The sequence below is a fragment of the Neovison vison genome, chromosome 6, assembly GCF_020171115.1.
Source record: "Neovison vison isolate M4711 chromosome 6, ASM_NN_V1, whole genome shotgun sequence".
Lineage (NCBI taxonomy): Eukaryota > Metazoa > Chordata > Mammalia > Carnivora > Mustelidae > Neogale > Neogale vison.
In genome coordinates this window covers 203,155,690-203,172,768 of record NC_058096.1, presented here as the reverse complement: position 1 = coordinate 203,172,768, position 17,079 = coordinate 203,155,690, and the positions used below count along the sequence as shown (strand labels likewise).

At 57.7% G+C, this 17,079-nt stretch overlaps 2 protein-coding genes across 2 annotated transcripts in view; one reads left to right on the top strand and one right to left on the bottom strand.

The window, feature by feature from the left end:
- DNAH1 (dynein axonemal heavy chain 1) overlaps positions 1–5,393 on the top strand; it is a 74,661-nt gene extending 69,268 nt beyond the window's left edge. The window contains exons 68-78 of the mRNA XM_044253440.1: positions 115–259; positions 522–680; positions 772–903; positions 1,463–1,633; positions 1,721–1,900; positions 1,970–2,146; positions 2,738–2,908; positions 3,077–3,207; positions 3,574–3,925; positions 4,505–4,739; positions 5,272–5,393. Coding sequence (XP_044109375.1) covers positions 115–259; positions 522–680; positions 772–903; positions 1,463–1,633; positions 1,721–1,900; positions 1,970–2,146; positions 2,738–2,908; positions 3,077–3,207; positions 3,574–3,925; positions 4,505–4,739; positions 5,272–5,393 — 1,975 coding nt within the window. The remainder of the gene's footprint in view (positions 1–114; positions 260–521; positions 681–771; positions 904–1,462; positions 1,634–1,720; positions 1,901–1,969; positions 2,147–2,737; positions 2,909–3,076; positions 3,208–3,573; positions 3,926–4,504; positions 4,740–5,271) is intronic.
- A 557-nt stretch (positions 5,394–5,950) lies between these two features.
- On the bottom strand, positions 5,951–14,747 carry BAP1 (BRCA1 associated protein 1). The gene is made up of 17 exons (XM_044253439.1): positions 14,632–14,747; positions 14,504–14,533; positions 14,340–14,394; positions 13,293–13,425; positions 12,789–12,908; positions 12,281–12,342; positions 12,053–12,195; positions 11,726–11,804; positions 11,154–11,277; positions 10,716–10,863; positions 10,039–10,223; positions 9,423–9,556; positions 8,391–8,869; positions 8,119–8,279; positions 7,746–7,838; positions 7,554–7,626; positions 5,951–7,350 (listed from the first exon to the last, which is right to left on the bottom strand). The coding sequence occupies exons 1-17, from the start codon at positions 14,666–14,668 to the stop codon at positions 7,217–7,219; spliced, it is 2,190 nt and encodes a 729-aa protein (XP_044109374.1). The 5' UTR covers positions 14,669–14,747; the 3' UTR covers positions 5,951–7,216.
- Between the last annotated feature and the right edge of the window lie 2,332 nt (positions 14,748–17,079).

The following is a 17,079-nucleotide window of genomic DNA, read 5'->3' as shown; positions in this document are numbered from 1 at the left end:
CCCAGCCATGCACCCTCCAGGGACCGCACTCTCCCGGCCACCTAGCCGGCAGAGTCCCTGGGGCCAGGGCCCTCCCACAGGTCAGCTCTTAGGGGGACATGGACACTGTCACAGGGAACCCTTGCCTGGCATCTGGAATGAGTACCTGGACCAGTTCCAGAAGCTGCTGGTTCTCCGCTGCTTGCGTGGGGACAAGGTCACCAACGCCATGCAGGATTTCGTGGCTACCAACCTGGAGCCACGCTTCATTGAGCCCCAGGCAAGTGCCATCAGCCAGTGCCCTGGACGAGTCCCCCACCTCTGGGTCCCGGGGGCCTGGCTGCACCTGGATAGACCATTTTGCAGCATTGGTTGGGCTGGGACTTCTAGCCGCACCTTCTGAAAGCTCAGGGAGGTTCCATTCCAGCACCCCCCAACCCCCGGAAACCTCTCTGAGAGCTCTCTGGAAGCCCCAGGACCCCCAGCCTTGCCCTGGTGCCTGCTCAGCCCCAGGCGACCCAGCATCTCTCCCTGACCTGCAGACAGCCAACCTGTCAGTGGTGTTCAAAGACTCCAGCTCCACCACACCCCTCATCTTCGTGCTGTCGCCTGGCACCGATCCCGCTGCTGATCTCTACAAGTTTGCCGAAGAGATGAAGTTCTCCAAGAAGCTCTCTGCCATCTCCCTGGGCCAGGGCCAGGTAAGGACCAGCAGGCAGTGATGGAGGTCTGGAGGCTGGGCCGGATGGCCGCTCACCGCTCGGCCTTTCCGCCCCTTCCCTCTGCCCCCAGGGCCCTCGGGCAGAAGCCATGATGCGCAGTTCCATAGAGAGGGGCAAGTGGGTCTTCTTCCAGAACTGCCACCTGGCACCAAGCTGGATGCCAGCCCTGGAGCGCCTCATCGAGCACATCAACCCTGATAAGGTGCACTGCCCCGGCTGCCACAGACCTGATGGCCTCCCTCACTGAGGGGACTGCCAACAGTCCCTCAGTCCCTCGACAGGGCTGATGAGGCTGAATGAGATTGTCCCCCAGAATGCTCAGCCCAGCCTGGGCACACCGCACTCAGGAAGGGGTATACGAAGCACGCCTTCTCAGTGCATTCTACCCTTGCATTACTGTTACCAGTGGTGACGTGACTTGCCCACGTCCACCCAGCACAGACTGGTGATGCTGGGACATGCCAAAGCCCATATTCTTCTCTCTTTTCCCTTGGGTGGGGAGGCAGGGTGCAGAGGGAGAGAGAATCCCAAGCCGGCTCCAGGCCCAGCACAGAGCCAATGCAGGGCTCGGTCTCACGACCCTGAGATCATGACCTGATAAAACCGATATTCTCAATCAGTGGTCTGCTAGCCTGGCCTGGCCCAGCCCACCCAGGGGAGGGTCAAGCTGCAGGTGGCCCAGGGCTCCTGGTGGGAGGGAACCTGGTGTAGGGCTGCCACTGGGCGAGGGTCCCCACGCTCACGGGTTCTGTGGCCGCCAGGTGCACCGGGACTTCCGCCTGTGGCTCACCAGCTTGCCCAGCAACAAGTTTCCAGTGTCCATCCTGCAGAATGGCTCCAAGATGACCATTGAGCCGCCCAGAGGCGTCAAGGCCAACCTGCTCAAGTCTTATAGCAGCCTGAGCGACGACTTCCTCAACTCCTGCCACAAGGTGAAGCGCAGGGGTGCACGCTCACCCCGCCGCCACTACCTCGGCCTGGCCCCACCCCTCACTCCCCTGCCATCCTGCCTCTCACAGGTGATGGAGTTCAAGTCCCTGCTGCTGTCTCTGTGCCTGTTCCACGGGAACGCGCTGGAGCGCCGCAAGTTTGGGCCCCTGGGCTTCAACATCCCCTACGAGTTCACGGACGGGGACCTGCGCATCTGTATCAGCCAGCTCAAGATGTTCCTGGACGAGTACGACGACATCCCCTACAAGGTGGGCTGGGGACAGGCTGGGGCGGGCTGGTGGGCACGTGCGGGGGGCCCTCACCCACCCACCCCATAGGTCCTGAAGTACACGGCTGGGGAGATCAACTACGGGGGCCGCGTCACTGATGACTGGGACCGTCGCTGTGTCATGAACATCCTGGAAGACTATTACAGCCCCTCCGTGCTCTTCCACGATCACAGCTACAGTGCCTCGGGCATCTACCACCAGATCCAGCCCACCTACGACCTCAATGTGAGCACGTCCCCGATGGCCCAGGCAGCCTACCAGGCCGGGCTGCAGGCGTGCTGCGAGCACCCAGGAGCTGGGTGAGGGGAGGCATGGTCCTGACCCCTCAGTGGCTCTTTTTCATGGATTACTCCATCCCACAAACATAGCCACAGTGAGGGAGGCAGACCCAGGCCCTGCCTCCAGGAGCTGGGGCTCTGTGGGGTAAGGCCAGAGGGAGCTAAGTGTAATTATCCAGTTGAGGCAGGGCAGCCCTTCCAAGGGTCCCAGAGGACATGGTGCTTCAGCTAAGATGCGTGCGGGGCCTGCAGGGCTAGGGTGTGTGTCGGAGTGTGGGTCCTCACTGGAAGGAGAGAAGCCCCTGTGACTGGAACAGTTGAATGAGGGAGCAGGATGACAGCAGGAAGAGGGCTGGGAGGGAGGCGAAGGCTACCCACACAGCCCCTCAGAAGCCATGCAGCCCTAAGAAGAGGGAGATGCACGAGGGTGTCCAGAGTTGGAGGCAAGCGGGAGTTGTGCTCTGTTGGAGGGACCCCCCCCACCAACCACAGGCTGGGGGTAGAGCAAGGTTTCAGATGTGGCCCTCCAACCCTCCAGGGCTACCTCTCCTACATCAAAGGCCTCCCTCTCAATGACATGCCTGAGATCTTTGGCCTGCACGACAATGCCAACATCACCTTCGCCCAGAATGAGACTTATGCCCTGCTTGGTGCCATCATCCGGCTGCAACCCAGATCATCCTCCATGGGAGGCCAGGGCCGGGAGGAGGTAGGTGGCAGCAGGGGACAGAGAGCCATGGGTTGGGCAGGGTCGGTCTCCCACCCACTATCCTGCCTGCTTCTCTGTGGGAAGGAACCCAGTGCCTATGGAATCCGGCAAGAATTAAGTAAGGGGTGCTGGCCCTGACCCCCTGTGTGTGTTCCTTTGCCCTCACAGATAGTGGAGGATATGGCCCGCAGTATTCTGCTCCAGACTCCTGAGCCCATCAGCTTGCAGCTGGTAATGGCCAAGTACCCCGTGCTGTATGAGGAGTCAATGAACACGGTGCTAGTCCAGGAGGTCATTCGGTAATCCCCCTGCCATCCACCCCCAGCCCTGAGTTAGTGCGGAGAGTCATTATCATAGAGAAATGGCAGCAGTGGCTCCTCCAGGCCAGGTGCAACATCAAGTCTGTGCTCGGGCACAGCCATATTTATTGTCCCACTCCCATCAGACAGGAAGCCAAGGCTCAAATGGTCAAGTGACCTGAGGTTACACGTGTGCTAAGGAGCAGAGCCGAGATCAGTACTCAGGCTGCCTGACTCAGCTCTGTGCTCCTAGCCCCACATAGTGCCATTGTTTTTCTGTCTGTCTGTGGTCTACAACTGGGGAGTACGGGTGCTACTCCCCTCACCCCCGGACTGCTGCCTTCTTCCTTGCCGCTGGCCCCACAGGTACAACCGGCTACTGCAGGTGATCACAGAGACGCTTCGAGACCTGCTCAAGGCACTCAAGGGGCTGGTAGTGATGTCCTCACAGCTGGAGCTGATGGCTACCAGCCTGTACAACAATGCTGTGCCCGAGCTCTGGAAGGCTAAGGCCTACCCATCGCTCAAGCCACTGTCCTCATGGGTCATGGACCTGATGCAGCGCCTGGACTTCCTGCAGGCCTGGATCCAAGGCGGCATCCCAGCTGTCTTCTGGATCAGTGGCTTCTTCTTCCCTCAGGCCTTCCTGACGGGCACGCTGCAGAACTTTGCTCGCAAGTCTGTCATCTCCATTGACACCATCTCGTTTGATTTCCAGGTTTGCACACAGCCAAGGTCAGGCTAGGGTCAGGCTGGGGTATGGCCTGGGTCAGGACCCCAGTATTTACAGGTCCAGTATTTACAGGAGGGGCGCTGAGGCCACAGCTGGATGCCAGATGGGGGTCCTGAGTGGGGTTTGGGGGGCAGGGAAAGCCAAACCAGAGGAGGCTATGAGCTCCCAGGAAATCCCTAAGGGCAGGACACAGACTGCAGGTGGCCAATTAAAATGGTGGGTGAGTGGGGCATCTGGGTGGCTCAGTCAGTGAAACATCTGCCTTTGGCTCAGGTTACGGTCCCAAGATCCTGGGATCAAGCCCTGTGTTGGACTCCCTGCTTAGCAGAGAGTCTGCTTCTCCTCTCCCTCTGCCCTTCACCCTGTTTGCGCTCTCTCTATTGCTCTTTCTCAAATAAATAAAAATCTTAAAAAGAAACAAATAAAACAAAATAAAATAAAATGGTGGATAAGTAATGGGTGGGTGGGCAGAATTCAGGAGGGAGTTTGTGCCTCCTGACCCAAATCCTAACCCAGATCCCAGGTGTTTACATGTGCAGGGGCATGTCTGTGTGCCCACCACAGGTACTGCAGCAGTCCGTGTCCGAGCTCAAGAAAAGACCCAGTGAGGGGTGCTACATCCATGGACTGTTCCTGGAAGGTGCTCGCTGGGACCCTGTGGCCTTCCAGCTGGCTGAGTCTCGACCCAAGGAGCTATACACAGAGATGGCTGTTATCTGGCTTCTGCCAACGCACAACCGCAAGATCCAGAACCAGGACTTCTACCTGTGCCCCATCTACAAGACACTGACCCGAGCAGGTACGGGCCCAGGGTGGGGAACCTGTACCACAGGTGGGGGCCCAGGTTAGCTGAACAGGATGGCTGACAGAGGCCAGTCAGCCCTCCTGAGAGTGACCGGGCCAGGACAGAGCTAGACCACCAGCAGGCAGGGAGGGGAATGCCCAGAGCTTGGGCTCAGTCTTTGCGAAGTGGCCCCTGAGCTCCCCATCCTCTTGCTTACCTCAGCAGACCCACCTGGGCCTTGGGAGCCCCCGTCTGCTCATGAAGGTTCAGGGGGGTAACAGACTTAGATGGGAGGTGGGCCTGGGCTGGGTCCAACAGGGAGTGAGCAGTGGCCCCCAACTCTCCCATTCCTGTCCTCAGTCGTCAGTGTAATAACCCTGGGCAGGCCTGAGCCTTGGCCAGACCCATTCACCAGGCAGGTTTCCTCTCGGCTCAGGGCCCCTGCTTGCCCCCAGCTCAGTCCGCTGAGTCCATTGCCTTTATCCTGTCCCTACCCTGTCCCTGCTTTTGTGAAGACAACTTAACCCTCCCTTCTTGACTGCTCCAGGAACACTATCGACCACAGGCCACTCCACCAACTACATCATTGCTGTGGAGCTCCCCTCCCATCAGCCCCAGCGACACTGGATAAAGCGTGGTGTGGCGCTCATCTGTGCCCTGGACTACTAGACTCAGAAGAGTTGGGGCCATTAAATACGTTTTCTAAGCAGTCCAGTGGGGCTTCTGCTGCTTGTATCAGTGCCTGTCCACAGGGTTCACTGCCAGGGCAGTGGTGTGGCAGCCTCAGGAGTGAATGTGCTTAGCAGTGGGGACGGGGCAGAGGGACAGCTTTGGCCTGCTGGACCAGTCCAAACGGAACAAGGGTAGAGCTCTCCGAGGCCTCTCTGGGGACAGCATGCCGGGTGAGACCAGAGGTCACCTTGCCTCCTCAGCCCAGAGCCCCCACCTCTGCTCAGGTAGCATGGCCATCAGAACTGGATGAAAGCCACGGCTCTGTCCTCCCAAAGTGTCCTCTTCAGATTCTACAGCCCACCCAAAGCCCTGTCTCGGCTCAGGTTCTAAATCCTGGGTCTACGGTCCTAAGAATATCTGCCCCAGAAGGATGGATGCCTGAGAATGTATACCTCTCACCCCTCTGGTCACGGGCCCTTCAGCCCAGGTTTGGTTAGGTCCTCCCTCTCACCACAACCTAACCTGTAAATCTTAGGCCAGCAACCACAGGAGAGTTCATTTCTTAGGAGAGTTTTATTCATTGATCCAATATTTACAGGGACCGGAGACGTCAGGCTGTGCTCAGCACAGAGAGGTGGCTGCGACACTGGCCAGCCATCCCCTGCCCCAGTCACTATGTACAGATAAGGGGCCTGCTTCGATCACCTTCCAAGCCATCTGGCAGCAGCCATGGGGCTCTCTTTGGGGCCTGAGCTCCAGAGACAATGCTGGGCCCATTGCCCCTTGGCATTAGGCCCTCTGGGAACACCAGGGCCCCAACTGGGTGCCTTAGTCCTGCTGTCCCCCACTGAATGCCTTGTAGAGGCTGAAGAAGCTGACGTGGCACAGAGAGCCAAGGGGTGTCAGCTTCCTGTGAGCAGCCCTGTCTCTGCTATCCCTAAGAGGAGGGAGACGTGGTAATACTGAGGAGCTAGGCAGGGGCTCCTCTGAACCCCAGGCTCCAGGGACAGAGCCCAGGAGCCCAAGGCCGGCCCATTGCCAGGGCTACAACACTGAAGGCAAAGAGCCCCAGAGCCTTGCTGCAGAGAACAGTCTTGACAAGCAAAGCCAGGAAGGGAGTTTACAGGCCAGTAAACAGCTTGAACACTTCTCTCTACTCAGGCCACGGGACCCTAGCGGGCTGCTCATTTCCCCCCTACGAGGACACCCCACTCCCAAACCAGCCCAGAAGTCGGGTCCCTGAGTTTGGAGCTCTCCCGGGAGGAAGAACAGACCTGGCTTCCTCACAACAGGGACGACTGGTGGCTGGGGCTGGAGCTGCAGGGCCCAATGCCCACCTAGGCCCCCAGCTGGGACCCTGCAGTCATGACTCCAGCATGATGCGGGGACCTGGGTCCACCAGGATGACAACTGCTGGAAAGAACGCAGTCAGGAAGCTGGCTATGTCAACACAGTGGTGGCAAGATGGGTTAGAGCCCAGAAAAATAGACGTCTCTGTAGGTAAAATATATACTCTGCTGCCGAGGCAGGAAGGCCAGGTCCTGCCACTCCACAGCCGGCTGTGGAGGAAGCTGCAGCACCTCCCTGTGCCCCAGCTCCAGCTCCAGCTCCAGCTGCTGTTTCCAGAGCACCACGGGGCGGCCCTGCCCCGACAGGCCCGGGGGCATAACGCAGGAAGTCCAGCCTGGCACTCATGCCCAGGGGCCAGGCTCTCCAGCTGGAACTATTCAGTAATACTGGGAAGATGGGGAGTGGGGCAGGGAAGGGGCCCCTGGGAGGGCCACGCGGCAAGAGCGGCTGCAGGGTGCGGCTGGCAGTCCTCACTGGCGCTTGGCCTTGTAAGGGCGCGAGCGTTTCCGCCGGTCCGGCTTCCGCTGCTTGTGGAGTCGGCCGATGCTGACCCCTTGGCGTCGCCGCACCGAGATGTTCTGCTCCACCAGGTTGGCCAGCATGCCTACAAAGGCAAAGGTGCTTGAACAGGTGGCCGGATGCACGGCAGTCACCCACTCCATGCGCCCAGGCCAGGAGCTGAGGCTCTCCCGGCCCTCCCTGCACCCCTGCCACCCCATGTAGGTCTGCTCAAGCCCCAAAAGAGGCCTGAGGGACATGGCCCCCAGCAGGGCATGCCAGGTCAGCTGCGGCAGTAAGTCCCCTCACCTTCCTGGGCCAGCATGGAGATGAAGGTACAGATGAACTCATCATAGTTGTGGGTCCTTCTCTGGTCGTCAATCTGTGGGAGAGAAGGATGAGAGCACTGCAGCCCATCTCCCCGGAGCAGTCACCAGCTGACCTCGGGAGGTCACACGTCTGGGAAGATGGGCAGAGGACCAGCTGCTGGAGATGACCCACCTTGAACTTCTTCCTCTTCTCCACCTCTTCCTTGAGGCAGGCTTCATAGTTTGCAATCTCTGCCTCCACACACTTCAGCAGTGCCAGCAGCTCCTGCCAAAATCCCGCAACGTACCCCTGAGGGGGGCTGGCCAGCATCCAAGTACCCCCCGCCCACCCACCAGGAGGCAGCTGGAGACAAGGAGGAGCAGCCAGAGTCCAAACCTACCAAGGCCCCAACGGCTTCCTGAACCCAACCCAAACAGGCTTCCTGGAGCCCGGCTTCTGCCACCAGCCTTTACACCAGCACTCCTGAGGCCCCAGCACCTGGGCAGCAGTGCCTCAAGACCTTCCCTCTGGCAAGATTAGGAGAGAAAGCTGCAAAGAGACTCACCTTGGGTGAGTACTTCTCCCCACTCAAGGGCTCGCCAGGCCTGGCCAACCCAGGCTTCTCTCTGCTGTCTGCAGCTTCCGCGACCTCCTTCTCTTCGGGGCTGCTGGAGCCCTGGCTGCCTGGGCTCGGCCTGCTGCCGGGCGAGGAACCCTTCCCACCCTCTGGGAAGAGAAGGCACAAGAGGACCCCTCAGAGAGCAGGACACCTGGTGGTTACTTGGCCACCCCCCTCCTCGGTACACCAAGAGGCCAGTGAGCCAGTCGCAGGCGCACCTGTCAGTGCCAGGGGACTCAGCACCCCGTCCTCGGCGAGGTGCAGCAGGCCGGTGCTGATGACAGGACCCAGGTCACGTACAGCACGATTGTAGCGGATACAGTCAACACGCAGCAGACTGTCGTCCTCTCCGAAAAGCACCTTGGAGATGTGGGAGGTGACAGGGCTGGAGGGCCGCGTTGGGTTGGCTGAGCGAATGGGCGACCGCAGCGGCGAGTTGAAAGCACTGCCGATCTCAGAGGCTGTGTCCGTGCTCTCATTGCTGGGGGTGGGTGAGGGCTGCGAGTGCGTGGGGACCGCCACGGCCGGGCTGGCCGCCCCACTGTTTGTCTTGATGGACAGAGGAATCGAGAGGTCTTTCTGGGACTCTTTGAGCTTCTCGGCCAAGACGTTGATGGTATTGGGCTGCAACACCGACAGCTGCCCGTCCCCAGAGCCACTCAGTGGCCCTGGCTTGCCTGGCCCCTTTCGCTTATACCTGGGGAGGCCCAAGGAAAGGTGAGCCATGGGAAGGGGCCGGGTGACCCTGCCCAGCAGTGCCCAGAATAGCCCTGGACACGTCCCGGCCTCCAGGGACGGACACTGCAACTCCTCACACTGGGTCCAGAGCCTGACTTGGCCATGCTGAGCCTGGCACCCTAAGCTCCAAAAGCCACAGCCATGTGTTCTCAAAGGACACCTCTATTCCAGCTGCCTCACTCTGGCCTTCTGCCAATGCCAGGTCTTCTGACAGAGCCGCGCCCCGCCCCATCTCCTCCATCCCTGCTTCATCCAATCCTTCGAGGTCTAGCTGAAAGGCCTTCCAACAGGACGGGCCTTGTTATCTGGTTAAATGTCAACACTCCCTCAAGCCCTCTGAAGCCTTGGGGACCCAGGGCCTGGAGTCAGCCCTGCATGCCAGCCTCCCACGGACCCTGAGCTCGGCAGGCACCCCACAGTATATGCTAAAGGGTAACCTCAGACATGGACTGGAAGAGTCCAGGTAGGACCGGCAGCACTCGAGCCTCTAGCCTTCCAGAGCTGAGGCTGACCTGATGGCAGGGCTGGCGTTCTGCACGTCATCGTCCTCATCATCCTCATAGTCGTCCTCATCATCTGAGTACTGCTGTGGGGGGCGGACTGGAACTCGGCTGCGGCCCACGCCTGCTGCCAGGTCTTCCTCCTCCTGGGGCAGAGACCAGGGGCGGCCATAAGCAGCAACCAGTCAGCCCGGGCTGGACACAGCAGTCACAGCCGAAAGCCAACACAGTTCTCCAGGTCAGAGTCCACCCAGCCCTAGGTGTTCTGAGCCCATCCTTGATTCCCGGGGAGGCTGCTGCCCACCCACATGACCTGCCTACGCGAGACATCTAAGACAAACAGAGCACCCTGAAGCACGTGCCTCTCTTTTGCCAGCAAGACCTAACTCCTCAAGTGGTACCAGGCACATGCCCTAAACATCCTGCCCCACTGCTGTGTGAGTGGACTGAAAGTCAGAGTTCTCTCCCTCTCTAAGCCCCTGGCGAGGCGGGGGGGCTTCTAGGTAGCAGAGACTTGGATATCGAGGCCTAGGTATGGGGTGAACACCAAGGAACCACCTAAGGAAACTGCTTGTTGCAGCCTCTCAAGAACACTGGAGGGGCTCGGCCAAGGGTAATCCCAGCTTACCTGCATGGGGGACTTGGCATAGTTGTGATTGTCCAGAAAGGCTGGCAGCCGCTGAACAATGGGAGTGGGGTTGGGAGGAACCCCGTTGAGGGTGCTCCCGGGAGGCTTCACCACTAGCTTGGGTTTGCTGGGAGGGCTGTGGGTTGGGGCTTGGGGGCACGAACCAGCCACCTCCTCCACACCATCTGAGAGGACAAGGAGCACAGGCAGGACCTTCAGGCAGATCCTCAAGTAAACAAGTTCCCTGCCCACCAACTCCCCAGATACAGCGCTGCTCCCTCCTCTCTTGCCAGAGAAGAAAAGGTATGCTAGCTAACAGGATGAGAGGCCACAAGCTCTAGGTCAAGGGCCCACAGCAAGATGAAGGATGAGATGGAAAAAGAAGGGAGGGAGACCAAAAAAAAAAAAAAAAAAAAAAAGCCTCTTAAGAAAACCAGAAAGGAAATATTTATTATAAAGAAGGTTCAGGAACTGTGGTAACGTCAGCCCTTCACGGGTACCTTTCTTTAGGTGATGACTGCTCTCCACGTTCCAAGAATAAAGGGCTGCAGACACTTGGCCTTAGGCATCCCATAGGAGCCTTTGAACCTCTGCCCAAGTGCATCCGACAAAAAGACTTGCTCTGCTTGGGCCTCTCAGCTCAAGCTATGATGGGGTGGCTCTGAGGCCAAGGGTACCTGTGTGAGTGCCCTCGGAGGCTGCTGCGGCCCTGCCTGCCTCCAGCGCCAGGGGGGACTTGCTGCTGGCTGGTTTGGACTCCTCAGGAAGTTGTGGCTCTTGAGACTTGTGGGTCTGAATCAGCTCTGGCTGTGTTACCCTAATCAGCTAAAAACAGAATGCAAGGCTCAGAGGAGTGAAAGCAGACCCCAGCCACTCGCTTGGACAGCAAACATCCTTGGTTCTACCCACTCGTTCACAAGGAAATACAACAGCTGAACCCAAACCTCCTCCTAGAAGCTATTCCCCCTCCCCACCCCACGTCCCAGCTTTCCCACAAGGAAAGCAAAGGAAAGGAATGGTCAGGTGAAGCTCAACAGATCCGTAATAAAGAGTGATCTGGGAATCAGACACCACACCCCAGTGAGGGGAAGAGGGATGGCAGGAAGGGTCCCTACCTGCTGCAGGGCCTCCAGTACTGTCTGACGGTTCACCTTCAGCACATGCAGCCTGGCCTCATACTTGATCCTGCGGTCGGGCACCACCGCCATCAGGTTGAAGCGGATGTCATGGTAGGGTTCCCTGCAGTCACAGCCACAGCCGTGAGAACAGCTCTCACCCCAGAGTTGAGATAAACAATGTGGCAGGGCTCCCTGAAGTCACAGCTATAGCCATAGGTGCAGGCCCCACGCCAGCAGGCGGGCAGCAGCTAGCTATGAGCTAGCTGGGCAGGAGCTGAGCTAGGGACTGCCCATGACCAGCATGAGGGCCTATCAGCAAGTGAGCCAGCATGTCTGGGCCATCTAGGGCTCCACCAACGTGTGCTCCTCCCCAGTCTGTCCCAAAGCAGGCCATAAGCAGCCTGGGTGAGAAACATGGCAAGGAGTTAGAAGCCCAAGATCTAAACTGGACCTGGCCAGATTCCTCATGTGGCCTTGCATGAGTCATCTGACCTCACTGCTTTCCCTTTTCTGTGTCTCTCCCAATGGAGGCACAGCTCCAGAGGGAAGGGCAAGCACAGAGCCCTTACCCTGCAGTGGCGAGGCCGATTCGCTCCATGATGACCCGTCGGGCCTTGTCGGTCCACTCCTCATCCTCCCCCCAGGGCCCTAGGGAAGACCAACATGAGGAGTCAGCAGGGGGGAAGCCCTGAGTTTGGACAGGCCAGAAATGGAAAGGAAGATGGAGAGCAGTTGAGTCAGGGAGTCTGCGGTGGTCAGGTAGTGCAGTGCAGGGTGCCATCCAGCCAGAGACGGATGCCCTCAACACCATCCCCCTGCCAGTGGGTCCCAAGCACCTGGGGACCCTGAACCCCAGCTCCCTAGAAAGCAAGCAGCAAAATCCAGTGGATCCCTACCATGATCAATGGGGTAGACCTTCAGCCCATCCAGCTCGAAAAGCCGGCCTGTGATAGGCACATAGCTGACAAAGTGGAACGCCTCCATCGTCCGCACAGCACTAAGGCCATTTTGCTTCTCGGGGAGGTGGCGTGGCTCAGGCCTAGGGAAGGACATGCTCAGGGCCCAGAATGGGACAACCCTTCCTCCCCCTGCCACTCCCACCAGCTCCCACAGCTCCCACACACCTGGCATGGCTATTATGTGCCTTGGCCAACTCTGGGGCATTGCCAATTGCATATCCTTTGCTCTAGAGAGAAGGAAATAACACATCAAAACAACTTCTCAGGTGGGCCTCTGGGTGGGAAGCAAAACTCTGGACAACAGACCTGGAGTCATTCCAGAAACCTGTAGCAGCATACATTGATTTTGCTGAAAGGTTAGTGGGGACAGAAAAGAACTCCAGAGCCCCAGAAGGATGGGGTTCATCTTGCACGGTAATGAGTGGACACTGGAAAACAATGTGTCCTGGTACAGACTGACAAAGAAATTCGTAACATAGTGTCACTAAAGGAATGTTCCTTTCCTCCTTAGGTCTTTCCTGACAACTGAACCTAAAATCTGAGGGTCAAACATAAGGTAAATCATTTGAAAGAAAATGGCCTCACAATATCAAATGGCATATGGTATGTGGGCCTGGGAGTCAGATCTGAGCAGCAAGCTGTGAGCCAGGATTGAGGTGCTGCTGCGGCCTACCTCAGGGCTGAAGCCTTTGGTGAAGTCCTTCATGCGACTCAGGGTGGGCCCCAGGTCCACGTTGCTGCAGTTCAGGAGCACGCTCAACAGGGCATGAGTGGCACAAGAGTTGGGGATCAACTGTGAAACCCAAGAACAGTCACTCATACACAGCATGCCTCACCTAAGCCAAATTCCTTTAGAATGAGGACCCAGACAGGGACACTCCTATCTGCACAAGAAAACTCATCAGCTTCCCTCCTTTCCACCCAATATTTATTTGTTCATTCAACTAAATGCCCCCCAAATGTCTGGGGACATGCAGAGTAGACTCACCACCAGCCTGCTCTAAAGATACTCCCTTTTGTAATGAACTCAGAGCTCAGTTCCTTCTGCCAGGGGACTTCTCTAACCACTACTCATAGTATCTGCCTATCTCTTCCCCTTCACTTCCCCCACTTCCGCTTCCCAGGAAAGACAATGGCAGCATCCCACCCTCCAGATGGAACACAGAGCCCAGCAGACCTGATGGGCAAAGAACATGTTGTTCACAATATCATCATCAATCACAGACGTATCATCCACCAAGGTAGACACCTTGCGACGGGATCGGCGTTCTTCGATCCATTTGAACAGGAAGATGAATCCATACACTGGGCTGGGGAAAGTAAGGGGCAAAGCTAGACCAGCCAAGTGGGGAAAGGCAATCAGCATCCCTTTTCTTTTCCTGCCTATTCCCATGCACTGTGTTATCACTCAGGTGCCCTCCCCGTGATCCCACCTCTACCCTGGCTTCTTTCCAACAATGCCTAAACTGGTTTGGAGCCTGCTGCAGGCACAGTCAAGCATCAGCTTCTGGGATAAGAAATGAAAAGTTGGAACCCATGGCCCAGGACAAGGTAGGAATAGAAAGTAAGGCAAGAAAAAAAACTCTGATCAAGGAATTTAAACACTAATTCTCACTGTGAACCCCAAGGCTTGGGCCCCAGTGCAGTGAAAAAAGCAAATGAACACTTTAACAGTCCGCGCTTTCCTGAAAGATAAAAACAGATCTCTTGGTTCATGCACTGTAGTCTCTGTAGAGGGGCACTCCACAACTCTAGTCTGCAGGACGACCAAGACAAGGCTCTGAGGTTGGTCACCCTAAAGGGGCCTTGTCAGATGCCACACACCAACCAATCAATACAAGATCTTTGTGAAGGGATTAAAGCCACCAGCACACGGGTACATGAAAGCAGTAATTAATAAATTACTGCAGGCACTGTGTGACCTGGGTCAAGAGAAGGGGCTGCTTTTCTGCAACAAGACCAGAAAAAGCCGCTGAACTGTACTCCAAAGGATAGTTAGATTTGTAGAGGGGGAAGGAGACTACTACATAAAGGGAAATGTGAAGGAAGACGGCGAGAAAAAATATCAGCTTGATCAGGAGGGCACCCAAAGATGAGGGGTGCTTCCATGTAGGAGATTTTATAACTTGGGATTCTTACACTACCTCCCTTGAGGGGCACTCCTCCCCTGGCCCTTCTCTTCCCCTCGGGGTGTAAGGGAAGGCCCTGGCAATAAGCCACTCACCCCTGACATTTGCTCTGAAGGTCATAGATCTCCTCCACCTGCACCCCTTTGACACCTGCAATCAGGGAAATAAATAAGTCGGAAAAGGCAGCCCCAGGCTGTGCAGCGAGGGCACAGGAGTGGAACCCCACAGCCCGGGTCCAGCGGGTAGGAGAGGCTCTTACCGAAGTCTTCCACCAGGAGGGTGAAGAGGCCTGGGTCGGGCGACAAGAGGAGCAGGTAGTGGTCAGACGGACGCGTTTCGGGCCCAACCGGCCTCCCCAGCCCCCGGCCCGCCCAGCACCCTCCTCACCAGGGTCGCTCTCCAGCTCCAGCCAGCCCTTATTCATCTTCCCGCGGGGCGGCCCCTCAGCGCCATGTCCAGGCCCTCCCGACCCACCGCCGCCCGCGCCGGGAGCCCCCGCCGCCCCGGGGCCCCTAGCCCCACACACAGACAACGGGCACAGTTGACGTCACCCTCCCGCGCCCGCGACACTACGTCACCACAGCGCGACGTTCTCCGCCCCGCCTCTGGGCTTGTCTTCCGCGGGATCGATTCTCGAGGCCCGGGCGCTCGCGCGAGGGGGCGGGGCGAGGGGAAGGGGCGGGGCGAGGGCCGCCGGCCGCCCGAGAGGAAAAGGCAGGGCGGGGCGGGGGCGGGAAGAGGTAAGGGGGCGGGACGGGGGCGGGGACCGGCTCGGCTGTGAGAGAGGAAGGGGCGGGGTGGGGCGGGCGCGCGGCTGTTAGCGCGCGGCCGTTAGCGGTTCTCTCCCACCAACGGTCCGCGACACGGTGGTCCCCGCGGCCGCAGTCTCCCTGGGTCGCAGTCCGCGTGACCCGGCCCCGGTTTGCGCGCTCGCCCCCTTCGCCGGCGCAGTCACCGCGCGGGGCGGCCGCCCGTGAGGTAGCTACCACGGCTTGTGACAACGAATAAAGCTCCGGACTGCGGCGCCCTCGGCGACAGCTGGGCGGGCTGCCCCGGCCGGGAGCGGCGGCCTGTGCGCTACCGTGAGGAGCGAGCGGCGGAGACGACCTCCGGCCCGGCCCCGCACCAGCCGCCCTGCAGGCGCGACATGAGCCTGGTCTGGCATCCGCGGGATGCTCCTTGAGCCCCTTCTTCGGCTGTTACCTCCGGGGGACGGTTGTGGCCACACCGACACATTTTCCAAATAAATCACTGTTTATTCTTGCGGCGGCGGGGCCGAACACGCTAATTTATTTTTAATTTTTTCAACAAGCCTTTACCCAGCACTCATCCAGTGAAACAGCTTGGTAACCGTTCCAAGGGAGCATCCGCTCCGTTAGGGAATCTCGGACTGAGCTGCTCGTGGAAGCCGGCATTTGCAACGTCCCTCCTCAAATGCTCTGAAGATTTTTGCGTCTTCCCGTAACTACCAGTGTGCACAGAATCCCACTCAAGGAACGTCTTGGTCCAGCGATGCAAAGAACTGACGTTTCAAGGTTTTATTTCTATTGCTAGATGGCCGGGATTTCCCACCCCCCACCCCCCCAACGACCCGGAGCCGCTCAGTAGTCCCGAAAGCGGGTCCCCTAGTGCGTGCCCTCCTCTCTCTTCCAGCCTGGCCAACTGCTTGTGTTGAATAAGAAGCCATCAGGTGCTGTGACTTCGGCATGTGCAACTCATGGGTCGGAAAAGGAGATGGAGCAATCACAAAGAGAGGAAGGGTGGTCTAACCAGTCTTAGTTTTCTGAACAGCTAGTTAGTTGCCTTAACAGTTGTGTGGAAGGAGAGCAGTTGACAGCCCCTGCAGATGTTCACACTTCCCAGCTGTGCTCTGAGGACATGGGTGCTGGTGTGTCTGTCCCTGGAGTGACCTGATTCACTCGGCTCTCCTTCCAAGAAATGCTGTCCTTCCCCCTCTCCCTTGACTAGACACAGCCCTCCCTTCATGGGAGTGGATTGTATGTCGTTTTCAATCGTCTCTTCCCTTTCAGGGATTTCCCCCATTAACCAATGAAAACTAAATTTGCGGTGGGCTGACATTGGTGGAGGAGGGGTGGGGTGTCCTCTCCACTTTGGGACATTGTGCTCTTGGCTCAGATCTGGACAGGGTTGGGAGCCGACCAAACCTCAATGGCTAGCGGAGCCTGGTGACAAGAAGAGGAGCTTAGGGCTGATTGTCAGTGTTCCCTCCTGTCTCCCACTAGAGGGAGATCTTGCTTCAGGCAGCCAAAATCCCAGGGGCTTCTTTTGCTAGGAAAGAGCTACCCTCTCCAAGCCTTTACTGGGTAGAATTAAGGCCCCTATATTTGAGGCAAAGTGAGTGTATTTATCCTGAGTGCCACCTCGTGCATTTAGTAGGCATGAAGAAAACAAAGACCCATTTAGTCAGGTCAGACAGTGGTTCCAATTCTTACTCTGCTGAGTAATAGCAGTAACTCTGATCTTGGGCAAGTGCCTCCTGTGCCCTCTCTGTGCCTCAGTCTCCTCATCTTGAAAATGGGGATAGCAGTGGTATCTACTGCACAGAGTTTTTGTGAGTTAATACAGGTGAAATGCCTAGAACAGTTTTGACACAATTTCATGTTTATTGGCTACTACTAGCGTTGATACTGGGTGGTTCCCTTTTATTCTGTCACATGGGTTGGTAGGTGAGGTACACTGTTACTTTGACCCTGTGGAACCAAATGTAGAATTAAATTGCTGACCAAGCCCTGTTTATATTTATAGCTGGAAGAGCCTGTATTGTCCTCATAATAGTATAGAAGAATTCAAGTTAGGAGAGAGAGGCAGCAGCGA